The sequence below is a fragment of the Thamnophis sirtalis genome, unplaced genomic scaffold, assembly GCF_051295495.1.
Source record: "Thamnophis sirtalis isolate CommonGarterSnake01/CBP01778 unplaced genomic scaffold, rThaSir2_p1.2 scaffold_9, whole genome shotgun sequence".
NCBI lineage: Eukaryota > Metazoa > Chordata > Lepidosauria > Squamata > Natricidae > Thamnophis > Thamnophis sirtalis.
The window spans coordinates 14,631,590-14,651,897 of record NW_028261389.1 but is presented as its reverse complement, the minus strand read 5'-3'; the positions used below and the strand labels follow the sequence as shown (position 1 = coordinate 14,651,897).

At 40.3% G+C, this 20,308-nt stretch overlaps 1 protein-coding gene across 1 annotated transcript in view; it reads left to right on the top strand.

Annotated features, from left to right (window-relative positions):
• Positions 1–13,504: 13,504 nt before the first annotated feature.
• The window catches only part of CECR2 (CECR2 histone acetyl-lysine reader), an 81,196-nt gene continuing 74,392 nt past the window's right edge, over positions 13,505–20,308 (top strand). Inside the window, exon 1 of the mRNA XM_087722890.1 lies at positions 13,505–13,823. Coding sequence (XP_087579016.1) covers positions 13,563–13,823 — 261 coding nt within the window. The 5' untranslated portion in view covers positions 13,505–13,562. The remainder of the gene's footprint in view (positions 13,824–20,308) is intronic.

The following is a 20,308-nucleotide window of genomic DNA, read 5'->3' as shown; positions in this document are numbered from 1 at the left end:
ATTTGTTGATGGCGCCCTTCTGTGGGTGCGATTTCGACCTCGCGGTTTTCTCGCTATGGTTTTGTCGATGCGTTTTTGTCGAGCGCGCATTTGTCGGTGAACCCAGAAGAAGGTGCAACAGAATGTTTAATGCATGCCATAAAGGCCATAATCTTTCTGCATCCTCAGGCAGCATCAAACGTCTGCCACAGGTGATGATGCCTTTAAATTTATATCTCAATTTATATAGAATACAACACATAGAAATGGAAAATACTTCACTGTTCCAGTTGTACGTATGATGGAAGTTTCAGCTTGGGCTTTTTCTCCAAAATCTCTTTTCTGAGAGTTTAGGCAGGAGGTCTCAAAGTTTTTTTTATAAGTATAATTGGTTCTTCAACTTGGGATAGCAGGCTTTCTGCCTACCACACAAGATGAAAGGGAGAAGGCATCCAGCTGTATTTCATATCTGGCAGTGTTCTGTTTCAGAAGTGGACATGAAGATAACAAATTGTGTTAAATTGTGGAATTCTCTGCACCTAATTTACGTAGACGTTTACTTCACGAGGGCGTGAATTTCATTCCATGCTTTAATTTTAACGTAACTATTTCTACTGTACAGATGTTCTTTCCATATATAGTAAAGTATACAATTGATTTTTAAATTGATAGTATTCTGTATTGGTTGTCATACAATACTAGCTGATAACCCGGCGCAGCCCGGGTATGTATTTATCCCAATCCTGTATTAGAGGGAGCCTCCTTGTGGAGTACTGTGAAGCCATTACCATGGCAATTCCACTGTGCTGTACAGTAGAAGCCATTTTAAGGCACAAAAGGCTGTATTTTAACAGACAATTTAATCCAAAATGCACACTATCACTCTCAACAGTATTGTGACTTGACACTATAGATGTAATTCAGTCGTTTTCATTTCAGTGGCCCAGGTGTTCTGGAGTTATGCTGGAACACACACACACACACACACACGCACACCCCGAGGGGTGTTAGGAGTGTCTTACCCCCACAGTATTTGTTTCCAAAGAGAAGTAATCTGTGTACCAATTTTGGTTGAAATTACTCGAGGTGTGTATGCTGGAACATACACACACACAGAGCCAGATAGATAGATGATAGATAGATAGATAGATAGATAGATAGATAGATAGATAGATAGATAGATAGATAGATGATAGATAGATAGATAGATACGATACGATAAATGGATGGATGGATGGATGGATGGATGGATGGATGGATGGATGGATGGATGGATGGATAGATAGATAGATAGATAGATAGATAGATAGATAGATAGATAGATAGATAGATACGATAAATGGATGGATGGATGGATGGATGGATGGATGGATGGATAGATAGATAGATAGATAGATAGATAGATAGATAGATAGATGATAGATAGATAGATAGATGATAGATAGATAGATGATAGATAGATAGATGATGGATAGAGATAGAGATGAGAGATAGAGAGATTCACAGAGGAGTGAGAAATAATTTTATACAAACACATTGTTCTTGCTAGAGGTTTCAAATATCTTTTTTCGTGTGTGTGTGTGTGTGTGTGTGTGTGTGTGTGTGTGCGCGCGCGCGCCTTCAAGTCAGTGGTGGATTATGACCGGTACGCCCAGGACGTATCGGTGCCTGCTGGGAGCAGGTACCGTTCTGGTACGTGTTCCGGAGAGCTCACCCGCCCACGCTCCTTACCGATATTTGAAGTTTTCGGGGCTTCACGTACAGCACCTGCGCAATGCTCCGCCGAGCAGCTGGAGCGTTGCGGAGGCATTGCAGAGCATCACAGGCGGTAAGTACATATGCGTACGGTCCGCGCAGTCATGTGGTAGGCGCCCGGCCCCAATGCACCGTACCGGTTGCAATGGGATCCGGAACCCACCACTGCTTCAAGTCCATTCTGCCTCCTGGCAATTGCCTTGGCAAAGTCCCTATAGTTTTCTTGGCAACATTTTCAGTTTTCAGAAGGGCTTTGCCACAGTCTTCTTTGTGGGACTAAGAGAAAGTGACTGGTTCAAAATCTCTCAGCTGGAGAGGCTTTTACAGTAATGGTCTCCTGCTACATAGCCTGGTGCTTCTAACCACTACACCAAACTGGCTCTTTAAAAAACAACAACCCTACAAATGTATATATTTAGTGAGCCTAAGTAGAATCTAAAGAATATTTAACCTACCCCAAATACTCTTTATCATTTTTACTACTCTCCATTGTTTTAGCCTCTCCCAAGCTTTCCTTGCTGCTTTTCCTAAACCAACTTGTAATCGGTTATTCTAAGAAATAATATTGACAACTTGAGGAAGTTGTCTTTAGAAATAAGTGAATGGTAGGGCATCACAGGGCATAGAGAAACACAAGAAGGAGAGAAGTCCAAACTAGAGACAGGAGCCAGAGAAAATATTGAAAATGGATAGAATGACATGGAGAGAAAATTTGATTTGAGGATCTGAAAAGAAACGGGGGGGGGGGGGCTGAACACCCTTTCCCCCTTTCTATCATACTTTCAATTTTTGAATGAAAGAAAGATGCATATACTTGGTTGAGTCCAAGGGAAAATATGGAAGAAAATTGTGCAGGTGTAAGCAGTATATAACTAACTGTAGTTCTGTAACTATAAATACCAAAAAAGAATGTATGAAAGGCTTGGAAATTAGTTCCTTCTGATGTTTTATAAGTTCCATCCTGTGTCACCCCACTGTCTCCCTTTAGGCAAAATTTGTTTTTTCAGAGGAGGGATAATCACATGTTGCTTTTTCATGTAACAAGCCAGTATCATCTTCAAAGGGCCAGTCTACAAAGCAGAAAGAAGTACATGGGCCATAATTTAGTAGCTATTATTTTTTTTAATTACAAGGGCAATTGTTTAGACACTTCAACTTACATCCTCATGCCTTATTCCATCTGGTAACTATAACAGAAACCATACCTTCTTGTATTGAAAGGCTAATACCAAAGAGCATGGATTTTTATATAAACTTTCTCCCTTCAGATTCAAAACATCTGTTGTCACCAACTCCAAGGAGAGATGATCTATGGCAGATCAACATCATTGCTTTATAATTATCAGATATCAGAATTTCATCTACCTTCCCCAGCCTGATACTATAGATAGAGATGGTGTATAGTTCCCATGATGCCTAACAGTAAGGCTGGGGATTTTAGGTTGGGGGATGCAATCTCTACAGAAAAATGTACACTGTTCCCCCGAAAATAAGACCAGGTCTTATTTTGGGGGGGTCCCAAAGTAAGCCTCCCGTGGCTGGTCGCCCCTCCAGCCCACCACCACTTGGCTTTCCCGCAACCTGTATGGCGCATCTGCCTCCACACCCCTCTGCTTCCGCCTGCTTCTTGCACAGATACTCAACGCACCTGCAATACTCACTGCCTATGCTAGCCAGCCCATCCCCTTCAGTAGGGCTTATTTTGGAGTAGAACTTATGTTAGTCACATGTAAAAACAGGCTGGGGCTTATTTTTGTGGTAGTTCGTATTTTCGGGGAAACATGGTATGTATGTATTAAATTTATATCCCACTCCCATTATCTCACTATCTAAATAGAAACAGAAATAGAAAGCAGAAGCAAAAAAAGACACACCCAGTCAAACTACTTAAAAGCTTCAATCCTATGCAACTGTTTATTTATTTCAGTAGAATGACAGTCTAGTGCTTTATGGGAATATTAGAAAGTCAAATGCATTCTTAAATTTTGGTAACGCAGAATGAGTTTTTCATAAATCCCCATCACAAACTAACAACATCAATACCAGTATAAATTCTTTGGTTGGGGAACAAGGCCATCATGTTCTGTAGTCCCAGCTCTACAAGGAAGTTGATTCCAGGAAGAACCTGTAGATGATTAAACAGATTAGTCACTACTCTTCCCTATGGAACTAGAGTTAAATCCCTTTTCACCATGAATCAGACAAACACAGTCAGTCCCAAATCCCCCTATGCTTCTCACTCTTAATTTATAGTTTTACCACTGCTTACATGAACTATTTTTCACCCTGGAGATCAATTTGTAGTAGATACAGTGGGACACATTTCCTATCTGATATTTGCTACTCAACACAAAACCTTAATGACAGAAGCTCTTATGTTTAATAGTCTATTTTCCTGAGAGATAATACACTTGCAACTTTAGAACTGCTTGTAGTACAAAGCAGTTATGAAATTGCACTTCAATGGTTCCTTGCTAATGCATTTGTTAAGGTTTAACTTTATCCTTATACCGGAATAAGAGCCATCCATATAAACAGTTATGTGCACTCTACTGCAGAAAAAAAATGGGCTATTCATTTTAATGAAAGATAAAAGAGTGGATGTAGTTAGGATAAAAATAATCTGTAAAAATCTGCCTCCCTGGTCTTTAATTGTGAGTGTAATTCTCTAGAAAGTGTGGGCAATTTTGAACTTTCTACTTTAAACCGGTTCCACCACAAAACCGCGGTAGACTAAAGCACGCTCGCCGAAAGCGCGTACCTGACGTCATCACAGCGCGACGAAAACATCACGCTGTGAGCGGTAAAGTTAAAATTAACGCGAAAACCTTACCCTAACCCCCCCAAACCTAACCCTAAACCTAACCCTAAACCTAACCCTTAACCTAACCCTAAACCTAACCCTAAACCTAACCCTTAACCTAACGCTAAACCTAACGCTAACCCTTAACCTAACCCTAACGCTTAACGTAACCCTAAACCTAACCCTAACCCTTAACCTAACCCTAACCCTAACCCTAACCCTAAACCTAACCCTTACCTTTACGTGAATCGGCTTGCTTTAAAAGCGCTTTTTAAAGCACCCTTTTTTCTCTGTGGTCGTATTTGTCGCGCTGCTGATGACGTCAGGTACGCGCTTTAATCGGGTGCGCTTTAGTGGACCGCGGTTTTGTCGTGCCACGCTTTAAACCATGTGGAGTAACATAGAGAATGCATAGGAAATAAGGCTGGGGAACAAGCTAAAATATTTGGATGGATGTGAAGATGGGGAGACTCTGCCAAGGAACTATATTCCTTGTCTGGCAAAGGAAGGGAGATGGGGAAGTGACTGAAGTCTGAATTCTAAATGCACGAGAAGCAAACTTCCTGAAGAAGGTCTTTCAAGTGGGAAGTTAAAATGTTGACAAAAACAAAATATCTCCTGAGCTACTTTAGATTGGAACTATCTATGGTAATCATAGAGATTATTATTACAATCTCTGTAGGCTGTAGGGTTCAAGTAAATAAAGAAATCCTAGAATTAATTTCAACTTTTATATACGAAAAGCTGAGTGCCAAAGAATTGAGGCCTTTGAACTATGGTGCTGGAGAAGACTCCTGCGAGTCCCTTGGACTTCAAGGCAATCAAATTGGTCAATCCTAGAGATCAATCCTGACTGCTCTTTAGAAGGCCAGATCCTGAAAATGAAACTCAAATACTTTGGCCACCTAATGAGAAGGAAGGACTCCCTGGAGAAGAGCCTAATGCTGGGAAACAAACAATGGGATTCTTATATATGTATGCTTTTAAAAGGAGGATGTATGTAAAATTATTAATATGAAAGATGTTTATTGGAATGTAATTATCAATACCAGCAATATTGAAAGAAGCGTGCTCAGGCGCTGAAATACACCATGCAAACTAACTGGAGAGAGTGGAAAGGAGAAAGGTAGAAGTAAGGAGGATGAGAGGGCATGGGAGAGAGGGAAATAGAAGGTAGAGAAGGAGTAGGAGAGAGAGAGGAAGGGAAAGTAGAGAAGAGGGGATGGCAGAAGGAAGAAAGGAGGTAGGGAGGAGGAGAGAGGGAGAGGACGACGGTGAAATAGGGTATAACATGGTGTATGGAAAGCAGAAGAGCAAATGATAATTATTGTGGGTTGATGGTAAGAGGAACTGATATAATATTGGAGAATATAAAATAAACTTTGCTTAGATGTAAGGGTATACTTGTGTTTATATGTACGAAAATAAAATAAAAAACTTTTTCAAAAAAGAAACAAATAAATAAAATTAAAATTAGTGAGAAGGGAGGTCTCTGAATTTCTTTTTTTCTTCCATTCTGTTTTCTTCTTTCTTCCATTCAAGGTTCTTTCCCGAGCCTGCTTTTCTTAGGCAGTAGTTTTCCCCCCTGTATTGTAACGGACAGTGTATATATACTTCACTTACTATAGCCACAGCTGGCTTAATTCAGAACAGGAAAATGCAAATACTCAAGAGAGCAACTGCCTTCCAGACTATGGTTGAATGCCAGTCACTGTTTCCTGAAATAGGGACATGATCACTTCAGCCTGTCATTTTGTGTGCATGTGACCAACAAATCACTTGTCTCAGGCTGGATTGTTCTGGGATAAAACACACACACACACACACACAAACACATGCCATGTACATAATCAGTGAGGAACAGTGGCAGAATAATAGCTGCAAATAAATAAAATTGTTTATCCACATCACCAGACCAGCACAAATATATCTTATCATAATAGGAACATCATATGGCAATGCAATGGTCCAGCTAATTTAGCATCCCTTTGCGGCCAGCTGCCAGGATCACACGATTATTTTTAAAAAGTGCTTGACATACTCGGATGGACAATTACCGAATAATCTGCATGAAAATGGAAGTTGCTTTCTAATCCTTGCCATCAGTAAATTGTTATTCTGTGCTTTAAAAGAGGGGAAATTTTATTTCCCGTTTATTTCCCTCGAACAAAAAGGATTCTCATCCCATCTAATGTAGCCACAGATGGTCTCAATAGCCATAAAAATGTCTGCTTTTTTTTTCAAACCTACTAAACTCTTGGCCTTGGCAATATCTTAGGATAATGAATTCCACATGGTAATTATGTATTGTGTGATTTTCTTTTTTATATTTGCTGTCTTTCAGTACCATTGGATTACCCTTTCATCTTACATTTTGAAAAGGGCCAGTAGTAACTTCTTTCCTACTAGAGCATGATATCATTTATTTGAAATATTATGACCATGTTCATATTCACCACCTCATTCCATCTCTCAGAAGGATCTACCCTATTATTATTCTGACATTTGCAAGGCTGAATAGATAATATAACATGCATTCTTCTGACAAGCTAAATCTCTGTTAGGTATAATCTCACCTGTTATATATGTTGACATTCACTTAGACTCAAAAGCAGAGAAAGTAAATTTGGAAGGAGAAAAAAGGCATGCAAATTTAAGCATTTATTTTGTTTCAGACTATGCATATGCGCCCAATATTATTTGAAACCAATGGTATCTGCATCTCACCTCAGTTATCCAGTTTGCTAACACCAGAGTAAACACCTGTTTACTTTTTAATTATCACTGATGCTATAAGGCCGTGATGGCGAACCTATGGCACATGTGCCCGAAGTGGCACACGGAGTCATGTTGCTTGGCATGCGAAGTATGGCCAGTTCCTCTTTTGGGTTCCTGGTGCGCATGTGCGCATGGCGATCAGCTGGCCATCGGCAGTGCTGGAAACTGGAAGAGCTGGTCTTCTGTTTTTCGGTGTGAACATGCATGCCGACCAGTGATCATCGCATGTGAATGCGCGTCAGTAAGCAAAAGACTAGCTGGGCAGCATGCATGCGCGCCTTTGGAAATCGGAAGTTTATTTCCCAGTGCACGCATGCGCCCTGCGCAGCTTCTCTTCTGAGTTGCAGCCCAAATGAGTGCGTGCACACATGCGCTCCCTTTTCAGCGCTCAGTGCCCAAAAGTTTTGCCATCACTGCTATAAGGCAATAATTTGAAGAAATAGATGTATGAAACAAGTTTCAATGGTGGTACAAAGAGCTACATTGTACTGAAATAAAAAAATACTTCCAGAAGAAAGGCTTATTTAATTAAAAAGAAATTTACAGATGAAATGCATATTGAAAACTTTTTCATGGAGCTTAGTCAAACTAACTTCATTTTTGCCGGATATAAAATTATAAAGCTTTCAAATACCTTATTAGAAAAACATTTCAAAGTAAAGCAGGATTACAATCCTGCCAATGGAAGAATAGAAAGCCTCAGACTTACATTTTTTTTAGTGGGCAATATGTAATTGGCCATTTTCCATGTTGGTTGGGGAATTCTGGGAGTTGAAGTCCACACCTCTTAAAGTTGCTGAGGTTGAGAAACACTGCTCTAGAATGTGAGAACAGATCTTAGAAAGTGACATCCTTCCAAGTACTAGAAAATGCAACTATATTTTACTCCTTTCTCTTCTCGATATGCCCTTCCATCTCCCTTTGTGAAATTAAATTTATAATAGTCTGATTCTTTTACCCTATAGCTCTACTTTGAAATTGTAGTAATGTGTCTCAATCTTTGTTTAGAGTATGGCTGGGAGATAAGCACTTGGAAAGTGCTTGAGACATAAATATGATGATACAGTTTTAAAGTCAGTATTCAAATAAAATCAGATTTTTTTTTAAACTAGTACTGATGGAAAGTCAATCAGAAAACACACATGGACAATTGGTTTATATTTGGTAACTACAGCCGAGTTACAGTATTACTGGTAGTTCTTGACCTACAACCGTTTAGTGACTGTTTGAAGTTACAACAGCATTGATAATCTTACCATTTTTCACAATTGCAACTGCTGTTATCACATGATCAAGATTCAGCCACTTGGCAACTGTCATGTATTTATGATGGTTGCACTGGCCCAGAGTCATGTGTGATCACCTTTTGCAATTTTCTGACGAGCAAAGTCAATGGGGAAGACAGATTCCCTAAACAACCATGTTACTAATTTAGCCACAGTGATTCACTTACTAACAGTGGCAAGAAAGGTTGTAAAATGGGGCAAACCGCACTCCACAACTCTTTTGCTTAGCAAATGAAATTTTAGGCTCAATTATAAGTCAAGGACAACTTGCATACGGAAGTACCCCTAATGGAAGAATGGGTTGTAAAGATGGCGGAGTTTGCAGAAACGGCCTAAAGGTATTTTTGTAAAAAACTGGAACTTCTATATGGATTTTTTGCTGAAATTGAATGAAATGAATTGGGGATTTATTCATCAAAAAGTGGATGTGGTTATTGGAAGAAAGGAACCAGGATATTGGGAAGGTGGAAATGGAAATTACCATAATTGTAATTGCTGCAAAGAAGCTTTAGATTTTTTTCCCTTGATTTTTGTTGTCTCTCATTTTTCTTTTATTCTTTAAAATCCTTATTTTTTTCTGTTCATTCGCTGTTTCCATAAACCTTTAATGAAGGGACGCAGTGGCTCAGTGACTAAGACACTGAGCTTGTCAATCAGAAATCCCTAGCGCCGCATAATGGAGTGAGCGCCCGTTACTTGTCCTAGCTTCTGCCAACCTAGCAGTTCAAAAGCATGTAAAAATGCAAGTAGAAAAATAGGAACCCCTTTTGGTGGGAAGGTAACAGTGTTCCGTGCGCCTTCGGTGTTTAGTCATGCCGACCACATGACCATGGAGACGTCTTCAGACAGTGCTGGCTCTTCGGCTTTGAAATGGAGATGAGCACTGCTCCCTAGAGTCAGGAACAACTAGCACATATGTTCGAGAGGAACCTTTACCTTTAATCTTTTAATGAAATATTAAAAATTTAAATAAAAATTATATACAAAAACCAAAGAGATGGGGACGATAACCAAGGAAGAATATAGTGGATTGTATTTTTATTTTGGAAACTAGATTTTTAATGATTTGGCTACATGGGAGGGGGAGGCTGCAATCATATCACACTGTTCATTTTTGCACAATGTGCATTTGATCTGATGAATTTGCCTCAATAAATTTCATTTTGTTACATCCAGCCCATTTCTCAAAGCTGTAATTTCATTTGAATGCAGCTTAAAAATCACCTTTGGCCATTTTTGCAGCCAAACCATACTACAAAGAGAATATGAGTACAGGTAGTCCTTGACTTACAACAGTTCATTTAGTGACTATTCAAAGTTACAACAGCACTGAAAAAAATGACTTATGGTCATTTTTCACACTTACGACCTTTCCAGCATCACCATGATCATGTGATCAAAATTGGCAACTGGTTCATACTTATGACCATTGCTTTGTCTCAAGCTTCTGATAAGCAGTCAATGGGAAAGCCAGATTCACTTAACAACCGCATTTAAGTGAATCAACTGCAGTGATTCACTTAACTGTGGCAACAAAGATCGTATAATGGGGCAAAACTCACTTAACAAATGTCTCACTTAATAACAGAAATTTTGAACTCAGTTGTGGTCATAAGTTGAGGACTATCTGTAGTTGGCTATTCTAAAATCTAAAAAGGCAACTACTGTTACTTAGTCAGGTCTGCTCCACATTATAGCTATGAATTTTATTTCAGTTTCCTAACTGAATACCTCTGCACTTGTCTTTTGTTTTTATTTGCGATCTATTTTTGACCCATTAACATCATATTCAATATTCTATCAACTTTTGTCTCATCTACCAAACATGTGACTACTCCTGTCACCTCTGCATCTACATTATTAACATGGTTCCATCACAAAACTGCGCTCGACTAAACCGCATAGCTGACGTCATCAACAGGGCGACAACAGCGCGGAGACAGAAGCACGCTGTAAACCCTAAACCTAAAATTAACCCCGAAACCTAAACCTAACCCCCCTAAACCTAATCCTAACCCTTAACCTAACCCTAAACCTAACCCTAACCCTTACCTTGTTGAATTGGCTTGCTTTCAAAGCGCTATTTAAAGCGCCCTTCTTTCTCCGCGCTGGCTGTTGTCACCCTGTTGATGACGTCAGCGACACGGTTTAATCGGGCGCGGCTTAGTCGAGCGCGGTTTTGACGGGTCACGTATTAACATAAATATGGAAGAAGGAAGGTCTTAGCTTTGTAACATCCCATGGGATATCTCCCCAATTTGGTGGAGAATTCTCGAGGAACATCCTTCACCTATAATTTTTATGCCCATTAAGAAATTATTTAATGGTCATATCATTCAGGTCATGGGTAATGGACAGGCTTGCTAATCAGAACGTCACGAGGGCATTCCATCAGAGGCTTTGCTGAAGTACAAATGCATTTTGTTTACAACTTGTTCGTAGTCTGATACGGAAAGGAGAAAAGGTTAAGTCTGGGAAAACTTGTGCTTGACAACTTCAGATGTCTGGTAATCACGTCATTGTTCTCCAAGTGCATACTGATTAATTACTTTACTGCTCTGGAATCTTCTAGGAATCAATATCGGATTGGTCTGTAGTCCAAAGGGACAGTTTCCCCCTGGGAAGGATGTTTGTTGTCTTCTAATGTTGTACTTTGCCCACTTCCCACAATTTGTCAAAGATAATGGAGACTACTATCAACACTGCAAACTTGAGGTTGTTTTTTTTTAAGTATAATTTGTCAAGCAACCCAAAATGAAGAATCTGTACAGTAACACTGTTTTCATCAAGTTGAGCTTGGCTCCTAGTAACTTACAGAGACATATCTACTCAGTTTTTTTCTCACATAAAGACAAGTACTTACTGCTTTCTTCTAGATTGTGTGTGTGTTTAATTTTTCGTCTAAATTAACCTCATAGATCTACTTCAGAAAACATGTACTCTTTTTTCTAGTTCAAAGTCTTCTCAGCAGTGTCAAATATTGACCTTGCTGGATATAGATGAATATTGATTTTTCAAAAGACTAACTGAATCTTACACTGGTTATCTGGAGAACTAAGGCACAAATCGAAACCCTGGAGCATTATTTTCAATGAATTAATTAAAAAAAAAACCCTAAACATATTTAAAATTCAGATCTACACTACAGTAAATGGGGAAAAAAATTCAAACACTTCTTTTCCAAAGAATCAAACTTTGGTGCATTGAAGCTACTATAAACTAGCAAATTGTTTTAGAGTTTCTGGAGTAAAGTGATTACTCCAATAGTAGCAAACAAGCTTTACAGGAAATTCAGATCTCTGAATATGGGTAAAAGTGTATGTTTAACATAATGATGAAACTTCAATTCCCACATTTGCAGAGTTGATCACCAGATCACAACACAGCAATAAAAAACGCTGAAATTCATTTCAATCTACAAATGGGTTTCAACTCTCACTTGATAATTTAATACTTTTATTTATTTATTTAGACATCTTCTTACGGTATAAAAGGAAACACTATCCAAGCGATCCCAGCTGGGCGATTAGAATCCGCAAAAGGGGTGGGGGAAGAGATCCCTAAAGTGGAAAAAGAAAAGGATCAGAAATTTTTAAAACATCTACCTTTTATCCACTTTCCCCGACCGTAGTTGTATAAAACGCAGTTGGCTAAGCAGCGCCCATTATTGCAAACGGAGCGAGAGGATGAGCGCAGAATGTAGTTCAAACAAGGTAAAAGGAGAAAACAATTCAAAGGAGGAAAATAAAGACGTTGCAAATGTCAGGGTAATTTAATAATAATAACAAAAAGCCTGGCGGAAGCAGCGAGGAAGACTTCGATCTTCGTGCAATTTGGCAAGTTTCATTACTAAGCATCCTGGAATCAAGTTGCTTTTTTACATCCAGGCAAGAACCAGCGGGCTTCAGCAACGCCGTTCACACGATTGCTCCGTATCTCAACAAGCGCGTTGATTTGAAAGTGAATCCCAAGTGAATTTTCTGCGCAGACCCTTTTCACCCATAATTGCAAAGTCGGGGCCACCACGTGCTGTCCGGGAGCACGAAGTCAGGCAGTCCCTTCGTTCCCTTTGGTCGACAAGAGGCCCCGCCCTTCCTGCTTGGGCAGCCATAGAAATCCCGCCTCGCGCCAGCCCCGCCTCCCTCGAGCCCGGCCATTGGCAGCCCCGGGAAAAAAAGGCGGGGCCAGGCTGTTGTTATGATAAAGAGCGGCCCCGCCTCCGCCTCGTGGGCGAAGAGCTTCGCCGAGCCGGCTCCTTGTTTTCTCTGGCGCTCAAGCAATTCTTTAAAAACGGCTCTGGGCGAAAGCCTTATTTACATCCCAGGCCCCGCCTTTTTCCTTCCAGGGCGCTCGTACGGCCGCTTAAAAAAAAGTTAGCTTCCCAAGCTCCGCCTCCTCCGCTCTACTCGAAGACGTCGGGACTCCGATCCCCTTCTCGCCCCCCCCCTTTCACTCCCCAGGATTAAGGGCTTGATCTAACTGGTCCTCCTCAAGAGTCGAAGATCCCTGTCCCTCACGGCGCCCCGCCCTTCGGATCCCAACCCCGCCCCTTTCCTCCTCCGCCCGCGCCCCTCCCCCAGTGAGCCCCATCTGTTTCTCCGGCGTCGAATGCTTAGCGGAGCGCGCGCTTGTTTTTTAAACCGTTGCTTGGACCGGGCAACAGTTGCGGCCGCGGCGAACTGAGGCGAAAAGAGTGGGGGGAGGGAGTGGAGGGGGAAAGAGATGAGTCTTTGCGGCGGCAGCCCCCGCCGAGAGCAGCGCCGCCTTCGCCTGCACTAGAGGACCCCCCCCCCCCAAGCGACCAGGGAGGAGGAGCGGAGGGTGAGGAGGCGCCAACCCGGAGGAACCCCATGCCGAGAAGCGGGCGCGGAGCGGGCAGCCGTGGCCGCTGAGGGGGGAAAAGAGGGCACTTCGGTCGCAGGAAGGGAGAAGAGCATCTCGCTCCGGGCCGGCGGCGCGAGATGTGTCCGGAGGAGGACGGAGGCTGCGGCGACGGAGCGGGAGGGGTCTCGACTGCTGCGGCGGCGGCGGCGGCAGCGACGACTGTTACTTCAGCCGCGATCGGAGGAGCGGAGGGCTCGACGGCGGCGGCCACTGCCGCCGGGTCGGCCGCGGAGACGAGCGCCCTGAGCGAGCTCCGCTCCTGGTGGGAAGTGCCGGCCATAGCTCACTTCTGCTCGCTCTTCAGGACCGCTTTCCGCCTGCCGGACTTCGAGATTGAGGTGAGTTCGGGCTCCGAGGGGGGAGAGGAAGGGAAAGGGAGCGCGGCCGTGCTCTGTAGGAGCGGCCGGCCCTCAGAGCCACCCGCCGGCCTCTGTCCCGAAGGAGAAGCGGGAGGCTAGGACAATACTTTCTGTGGGGGTGAGGAGGGGGGGGCTTCTGAAGCGCCTGGCCGTCTGTCCCCAAACACCGCACGGTGGGGAAGGGGAGGGTCAGTATCGCGGACATTTCCACCCCTCCCCCATCGTGGGGCGGGGGTGGACAGACGGGCAGGCAGGGCTGCTTCTCCAAAAAGTTGTGGTCTTCCTTATCTTCGGGGTGTTTTGGGGACGCCTTTTAAAAAAGTGGTGTCGCCCGAGGCGGTCGGAGATTGTGGCGGCGTCGATGTGCGAACAATGACAAGAGAGTTAGCCGAAAGCCCAACCGAGGGGGGAGGGGAAGGATGCCTTGCTCCCGAGTAAACGTGCGCAAACCCTGCCCTGGGAAACGCTATAAAGCGGGCGAGTCGGATGGAGAAAGGGAAGCCTCGGCTCGCATATACGGAACAGCGCCAAACAATAGTTTTCCTTCTGTTTTGTATTTACTGTATCGCTTAATCCCCCCCCCCCCTTTAAAGCTTATTTCTTGGTGGGGGAGGTTTGATCCCACCGGTTGTCGTCCCCACCACCACCAATGAAGTGTCACAGTTGGCGAGCAGGATCCTTTCTTTATAACCCCAAGGGGGATCCTTATTTGTTCGGAGCCAGGATGTGTGGGAGCGATGTGGAGACTTCGGCGGCCCTTTGAAAAGCAAAGTAATGCTTCTCTGTGTGTGCTATCTTGATTATCTCTTCTTTTTATCAGTTCACTGAGCAAGCTGCTCCGGTTCTAAAGTCTTCCATTTTGCTGTTCTGGCTCTTTTTTAAAGTTTTGCCACCAGGTACCAGTATTGAAAAGGAGGTTTCCATTTCAAAGATAGGAAGTTTCCATCTTATCTCTCTGGTGGCCTGAGATCAGTCTAAGGGGTTTGAAAAGAGTTTGCTTTGCTTCCATTATTCCTGCAGGGAAAAGATGGGTAAAAGAGGGAGGGGAGTTTTGGTTCTCCATGCAAGCTAGGGTGGTGCTTGTAAGCTCCCTCCAGGTTTTGTGACAATCAAGTTGTAGGCTTTGTGGCAATTGAGCAGGCGTTGTGTTTCTCCTCCTTTTCTCTTTTAAGGTTCTCTGGGGTTTAGACTTCCATTTTCATAGGAAAGCAGCGCATTGACATTCATTCAGCTGAAGTTGGGAAATCTGCTTAGCAGCTAGTAAAATGGATAAACACAATTATTGTAATAGTGAATTACTGTAAGTTTTACATTGGATAAGTTACTCTTATTTTTTTTTCAAAAAAAAAAACCCCTCTCGAATTTTGTCTGTTTATCCAACATTACTATCCTGGGATTTAGAAAGGGTGTTTTTCCAGCATTGCTTAGTTGTTTGTCCAGTATACAGTCTTAAAAATACAATACGGTGCACTTAATTTGACTCGCGGAAAGTATATGAGCTTGAGGCAGTGGTTTTATTTGATTTGTTGCATAATTTTACCAATACTGAAAGTAATTAGGTCAAATGGAAGAATATGACCAGGATATGTCTATGCAGACCTCCCAGAGCCCTTGTGTCATTTTCCAAGATCTTAAGTAGCTTAGGCCAATGTGATTAAACCTGAGTTTACCATCTGTTTATAACAGATGCAATAACTTTAGTACTCATTTTCTTTTCAACTTTTAAAATGTGTATGATGAGATCCTGTTAGGCTCTCTTCATAGTCTACGAAACTCAGTGAAATGTAAACATATTTATATAATTGCTATTTTAAAATAGCTATTAATTAAACTAGTGTTATAATATATGTACTCTGTGGATAGCATTTGGAATAAGGATAAGAATTGCTTCCCTAAAGGTTGTTTAAAATGGTATCATTATTAGAGACTCAGATCTGTGATCTATAGAAAAATTATTAACTCACTGGTAAGGAAAGTAACATAGAAAGTTGAGGTTGGGTTACCTTGTTTCTGTACATAAAGAATACATTCAGGTTTATTTTTGTAACTTGCCCTTGTGTGTTATCAGACATAGGCTATTTATAAAAGCTAGAATACATTTTGATGTTTAGTTATAGGGGCACATGCGTTTATATGTTCATGCTGAAATGTGTTTGAGCAGCACATGTTGTATGCACGAATAGTAAGCTAATTTACAAAATTTAGCGCAGGGAATAAAATATAGTGTTTGAATTGTATTAGCACGGTATTTTTATGCCTAATTTTAAAATCAGTCAAATCTATCTTGCTTTGTAACCTCTATGTAAGTGTGATTGACATAGTCAGCAGTAAGGTATGGTTAATGATTGTGAGTATAATGTCTTGTTGTGTTTTTGAATGTAGATACAAGGATGTATGTTCAGGTTTAATTTTATTGTCTTAAATATTAGTTTTGACTTGAGTTCATCTTTGGTGAGTTAAGTATTGCTGTGACATGTTTGTGATTTTCAAAGATAGTCTGAATCTTCTTTCCCAAAATACTCAGTACAGCAGGATGTGAGAACTCTTACAACTCCTTTAACAGGATGTGAATGTAGAGGGAGGAGAGAATCCCTTATGCAGTGCTAAATTTCTGAAAGGGTAAATTATCTTCCAGTGATAGTACTCCTTAGCAAAAAGAGCTCCTCCTTCATCTATTGATGTGGAGTCTTAAAAGAAATTTCCCTGTCCAAGCATATGAAGCAGGGGGAAAGATCTTGAATTTACAATGATAAAAGGCAATTGTACTAGCCTTTCACCTTTGGAGGCTGAAGTGGCATCTGGTTTGTTTCACAAATAAGTCAGTTTGGACTCTAGTTCCTCAACTTCCATACTAAGTGGGAACATTTAAAATGGTCTGGAGGGATTATGCATTTCGGAGGGAGATGAAGGAAGATCTGTGATGCACCTCTCCTTTCTTAGTTTATTCCCTTTTAATAAAAACATACCTACAGATCTATATTTACTTATGTTGAATATAATGTTTTTAAAATAAGAGCTCTGTGAAATAAAAGCTGTTATTAATGAAACTGAGAGAAAGTAATGAGTAGACATTTTATGCTGGATTTCTATATTGAAATATATTTGCGGGGTAATATAAGAGAATGATGATTTGAAAAGGGAGTAGTAGGAGAATTCAGCTATGAATTCTTCCGGGAAAATATATAGATGGTACAAGCATACAAATACTTGGAAAGTAGTGGAGTTAAGGACTGAATTACTGTTGGAAGATTGTCAGACTAAAGCTTCACATCACCACTTGAACATTTAATATCTTTATTATCCATCATGATTTATATGTTGAAGATGCAAAGACTTGTACTTTTATTGTTAAGGATCAGTATAGTGAAAAACTACATATGTTTTTACAATATTGTTATTTGCTTCAAGAACTTCAGATGTGGATAATGTTATTTCATTATACAACTCTCATATTTCATGGTTACAAGTTCTAGAAAATAAACATTTTTGTATTGGAACAATTTGAATATATACCTTATCAGTAAAATAAATGCAATACAGGTAATCTTCAACTTATAACCATTCATTTAGTGACTGTTCAAAGTTACAACAGTACTAAAAAAGTGACTTATGTCTAGTTTTCACACTTACAGTCTTGCAGCATCCCCACGGTCACATGATCAAAATTCAGATGCTTGGGAACTGGTTCATATTTATGATTTGTTGCAATGTTCACTTTTTGTGACCTCCTGACAAGCAAAGCCAGTGGGAAAGCCAGATTCACTTAACAACTGCAATGCTTTGCTTAACAATTGTGACAACAATTGTAAAATGGAACAAAATTCACTTAACTGTCTCACTTTGCAACAGAAATGTTGGGCTCGATTGTTATAAGTTGAGGACTAGCTGTATAAAAAATTTTTTTCATTGTTACATGTTTTCAAGAGTTTTAATCAACTTCGATGGTTTTTTACCTTTTGTAAATTTGCATTCTGTATTATCAGAAGAAACATTGAATGATTTAATTATAGATTAAGATATGTTATTTTCATATACATTTTGATTAATGATCAGTTGCGCACCTTTATTCTTGAAATGGAAGACCCATCATTTTTATGCACAATTTTTTCTCAACAAATATCTATGATTCATGGTTTTCCTATATGTGATATGTATATTGATTTTTAAGAGATTTTAATCATGTTATTCCATAGCTTAAGAACGTGGAATGTTATGAAGATACATGGGAAGTTTAACAATAAAAACAAACAATGTGGACAATTATAACCTAGCCATGCACATTCTTATTAGTTAAAAATTTGGGGTTGTTTTAGATTATGGGCATTGCTAAATACTACTAAGAGTATTTGTGTAGGCTTAAAGTGCTTCCTGATTTGTTTGTCCAGCCTAGGAGTGTTATCTTTAGTATTGTACCTTTTGAACTCAGGACTTAGAAATTGGGTTAAGGTAGTGCTTGGACATTTCCAAAGTGTTTTGCCCATGTATGTATGCTGTTTTCCCCTCACATAATCATGAATGTTATACTAGTTTTCCAGAGCACATACTTGATAAGTTATGTAGCATAATGATGGTAATCTCACAATCTTCTTTTGCTATTATTTTCTTTAGTTTTTTAGTATTGTGAAACAAAGATAGCATGGGCTGCAGTTGGATCCCATTCCTCTTTCTCAAAAAAGTGGCTTATTTCTTTATTCTTATACCTCAGAACTGCTATCTTGGACTAGAGAGCAACCTTTAAACTACACCAAAAAATGGAACCATAGGAAAAAGACCCCACAATAGAATAGAATTCGTTATTGGCCAAATGTGATTGGACACACAAGGAATTTGTCTTTCATCAAATTCACATTAATATATCCACAACTTTTTGTCAGAAGAAAGCATTTTAAAGATGGACAAATTTTAATCCTTAAATTTTAAAGATGGGCAATTGCCTTGAAAAACGATGATCAATTGCAACATTTATTTAGATTTATGATGAGAGAGCTAAGCAAATATATTTTTATGTCTTGTTTCCATGTGTCAGAATGGAAGATTCTGGAGCAGCAGCAATATGGAGGTGGTTTACATTCACCCTTTTCTGGCTTTACCAGTCGAGTGTACAGTCCTAAGGTTCCCTGTTTGTCTTCTTTCCAAGCACCAACCATACTTGACCTTGCTTAGCTTCCAAGCCCAGACAAGGTTAGCCAGCTGTTGCCTTTGCTGAATGAAGGATTGAGCCAACCTATCTTTTGATGTTCTACATTTAAACATCTGATCTGTCCTGCCAAGTATTATATAATGAGCTTGACTCTTCCGGAATTAACCTGAAGCTTTACAATCATTGCTTGCTAGGAATGCTAGAAGTTACAGCCTGGGCTTAATTGTAGTTTTCCAATTTAGAAAAAAATAGATAATATAAAGAAAAAAGGATAAACAAAAAGCAAGTTAGTTTGTGTAGGTGATGCAAAACAGTTAGGTGGAAGGAACAGTGAAAATGTTGCAAGCATCACCTACCATAATATACAAGTGTTGCACTATTTTTTTCCAGAAAATATTAGCTTGAAAAGAATAATTCACAGATAGTGAATTTCACATCAGCTATTGGTAGCACATGCATATAAGAATTTAGATGTCTTTGAACTCTTTTGCCAATTTTCAAGAACATTTAATTTATTTCTAATTCTAAATGTCAGTATGTAATGAAAGTATATCTATCACATTTTTTTGCAGGCATAAGACACAAAGACCTTTTTTAAAATATCTAGTTCTGAATTTATAAGCTTTACCCCAGTTGGGATTATTACTAGTAGTCTCTATACTGATGTGCTTCATTGTCCTTTTTAGAGAAGAAACTTGACATTGATTTTCATCTGTGCTGTCCAGAGTTTTGTCTTTTTCATTCTCAGTCCACAACATTATGCTTACTAGACTAGTAGATGGTGATCCTTCCAGATGTGTACTTCATTCACCAGCTGGATATCTCAGAATGTGTGAAGCAGATGTCCTTTTTTCTTTTCCTGGACTGCTCTTTAAAGACAGGCTGAAGAAGGGGAATGGATTTACGAAGCTGGTTGGCTTAAATAAAGCAGTGCATCCATCAGACAAGGCTCTGGGTATTGTTATGGGAAGAAAATGTTGAACAGCCAAGCCCCCATGCTGGCTTTAGCAGAGGCAGCTGCCTCACGCGACTCAGGATCCCTTTTTTCAAGACATCGCAGCTGTGGGTTTGGAGGGGAGGAGGTGGTTCAGCTCTGACCAGGTCAAAAGTTCAGTGGGACATGAGAGAGATGCATGTGCAAAAAGAATATTACACATTAAAAAAATATTAGATGTTTCAGAACATTGCTAGAAGAAACCCAGGCATTGAATACTTCAGAATTTCAAGGATATTTAAGATATAGTAACATCCTAATCAAGTTGAGAAAATAGGAATGATGTATGGGATTGTCAGAAACAGGGTGGTTTTCTTTTTTAGAAAATAT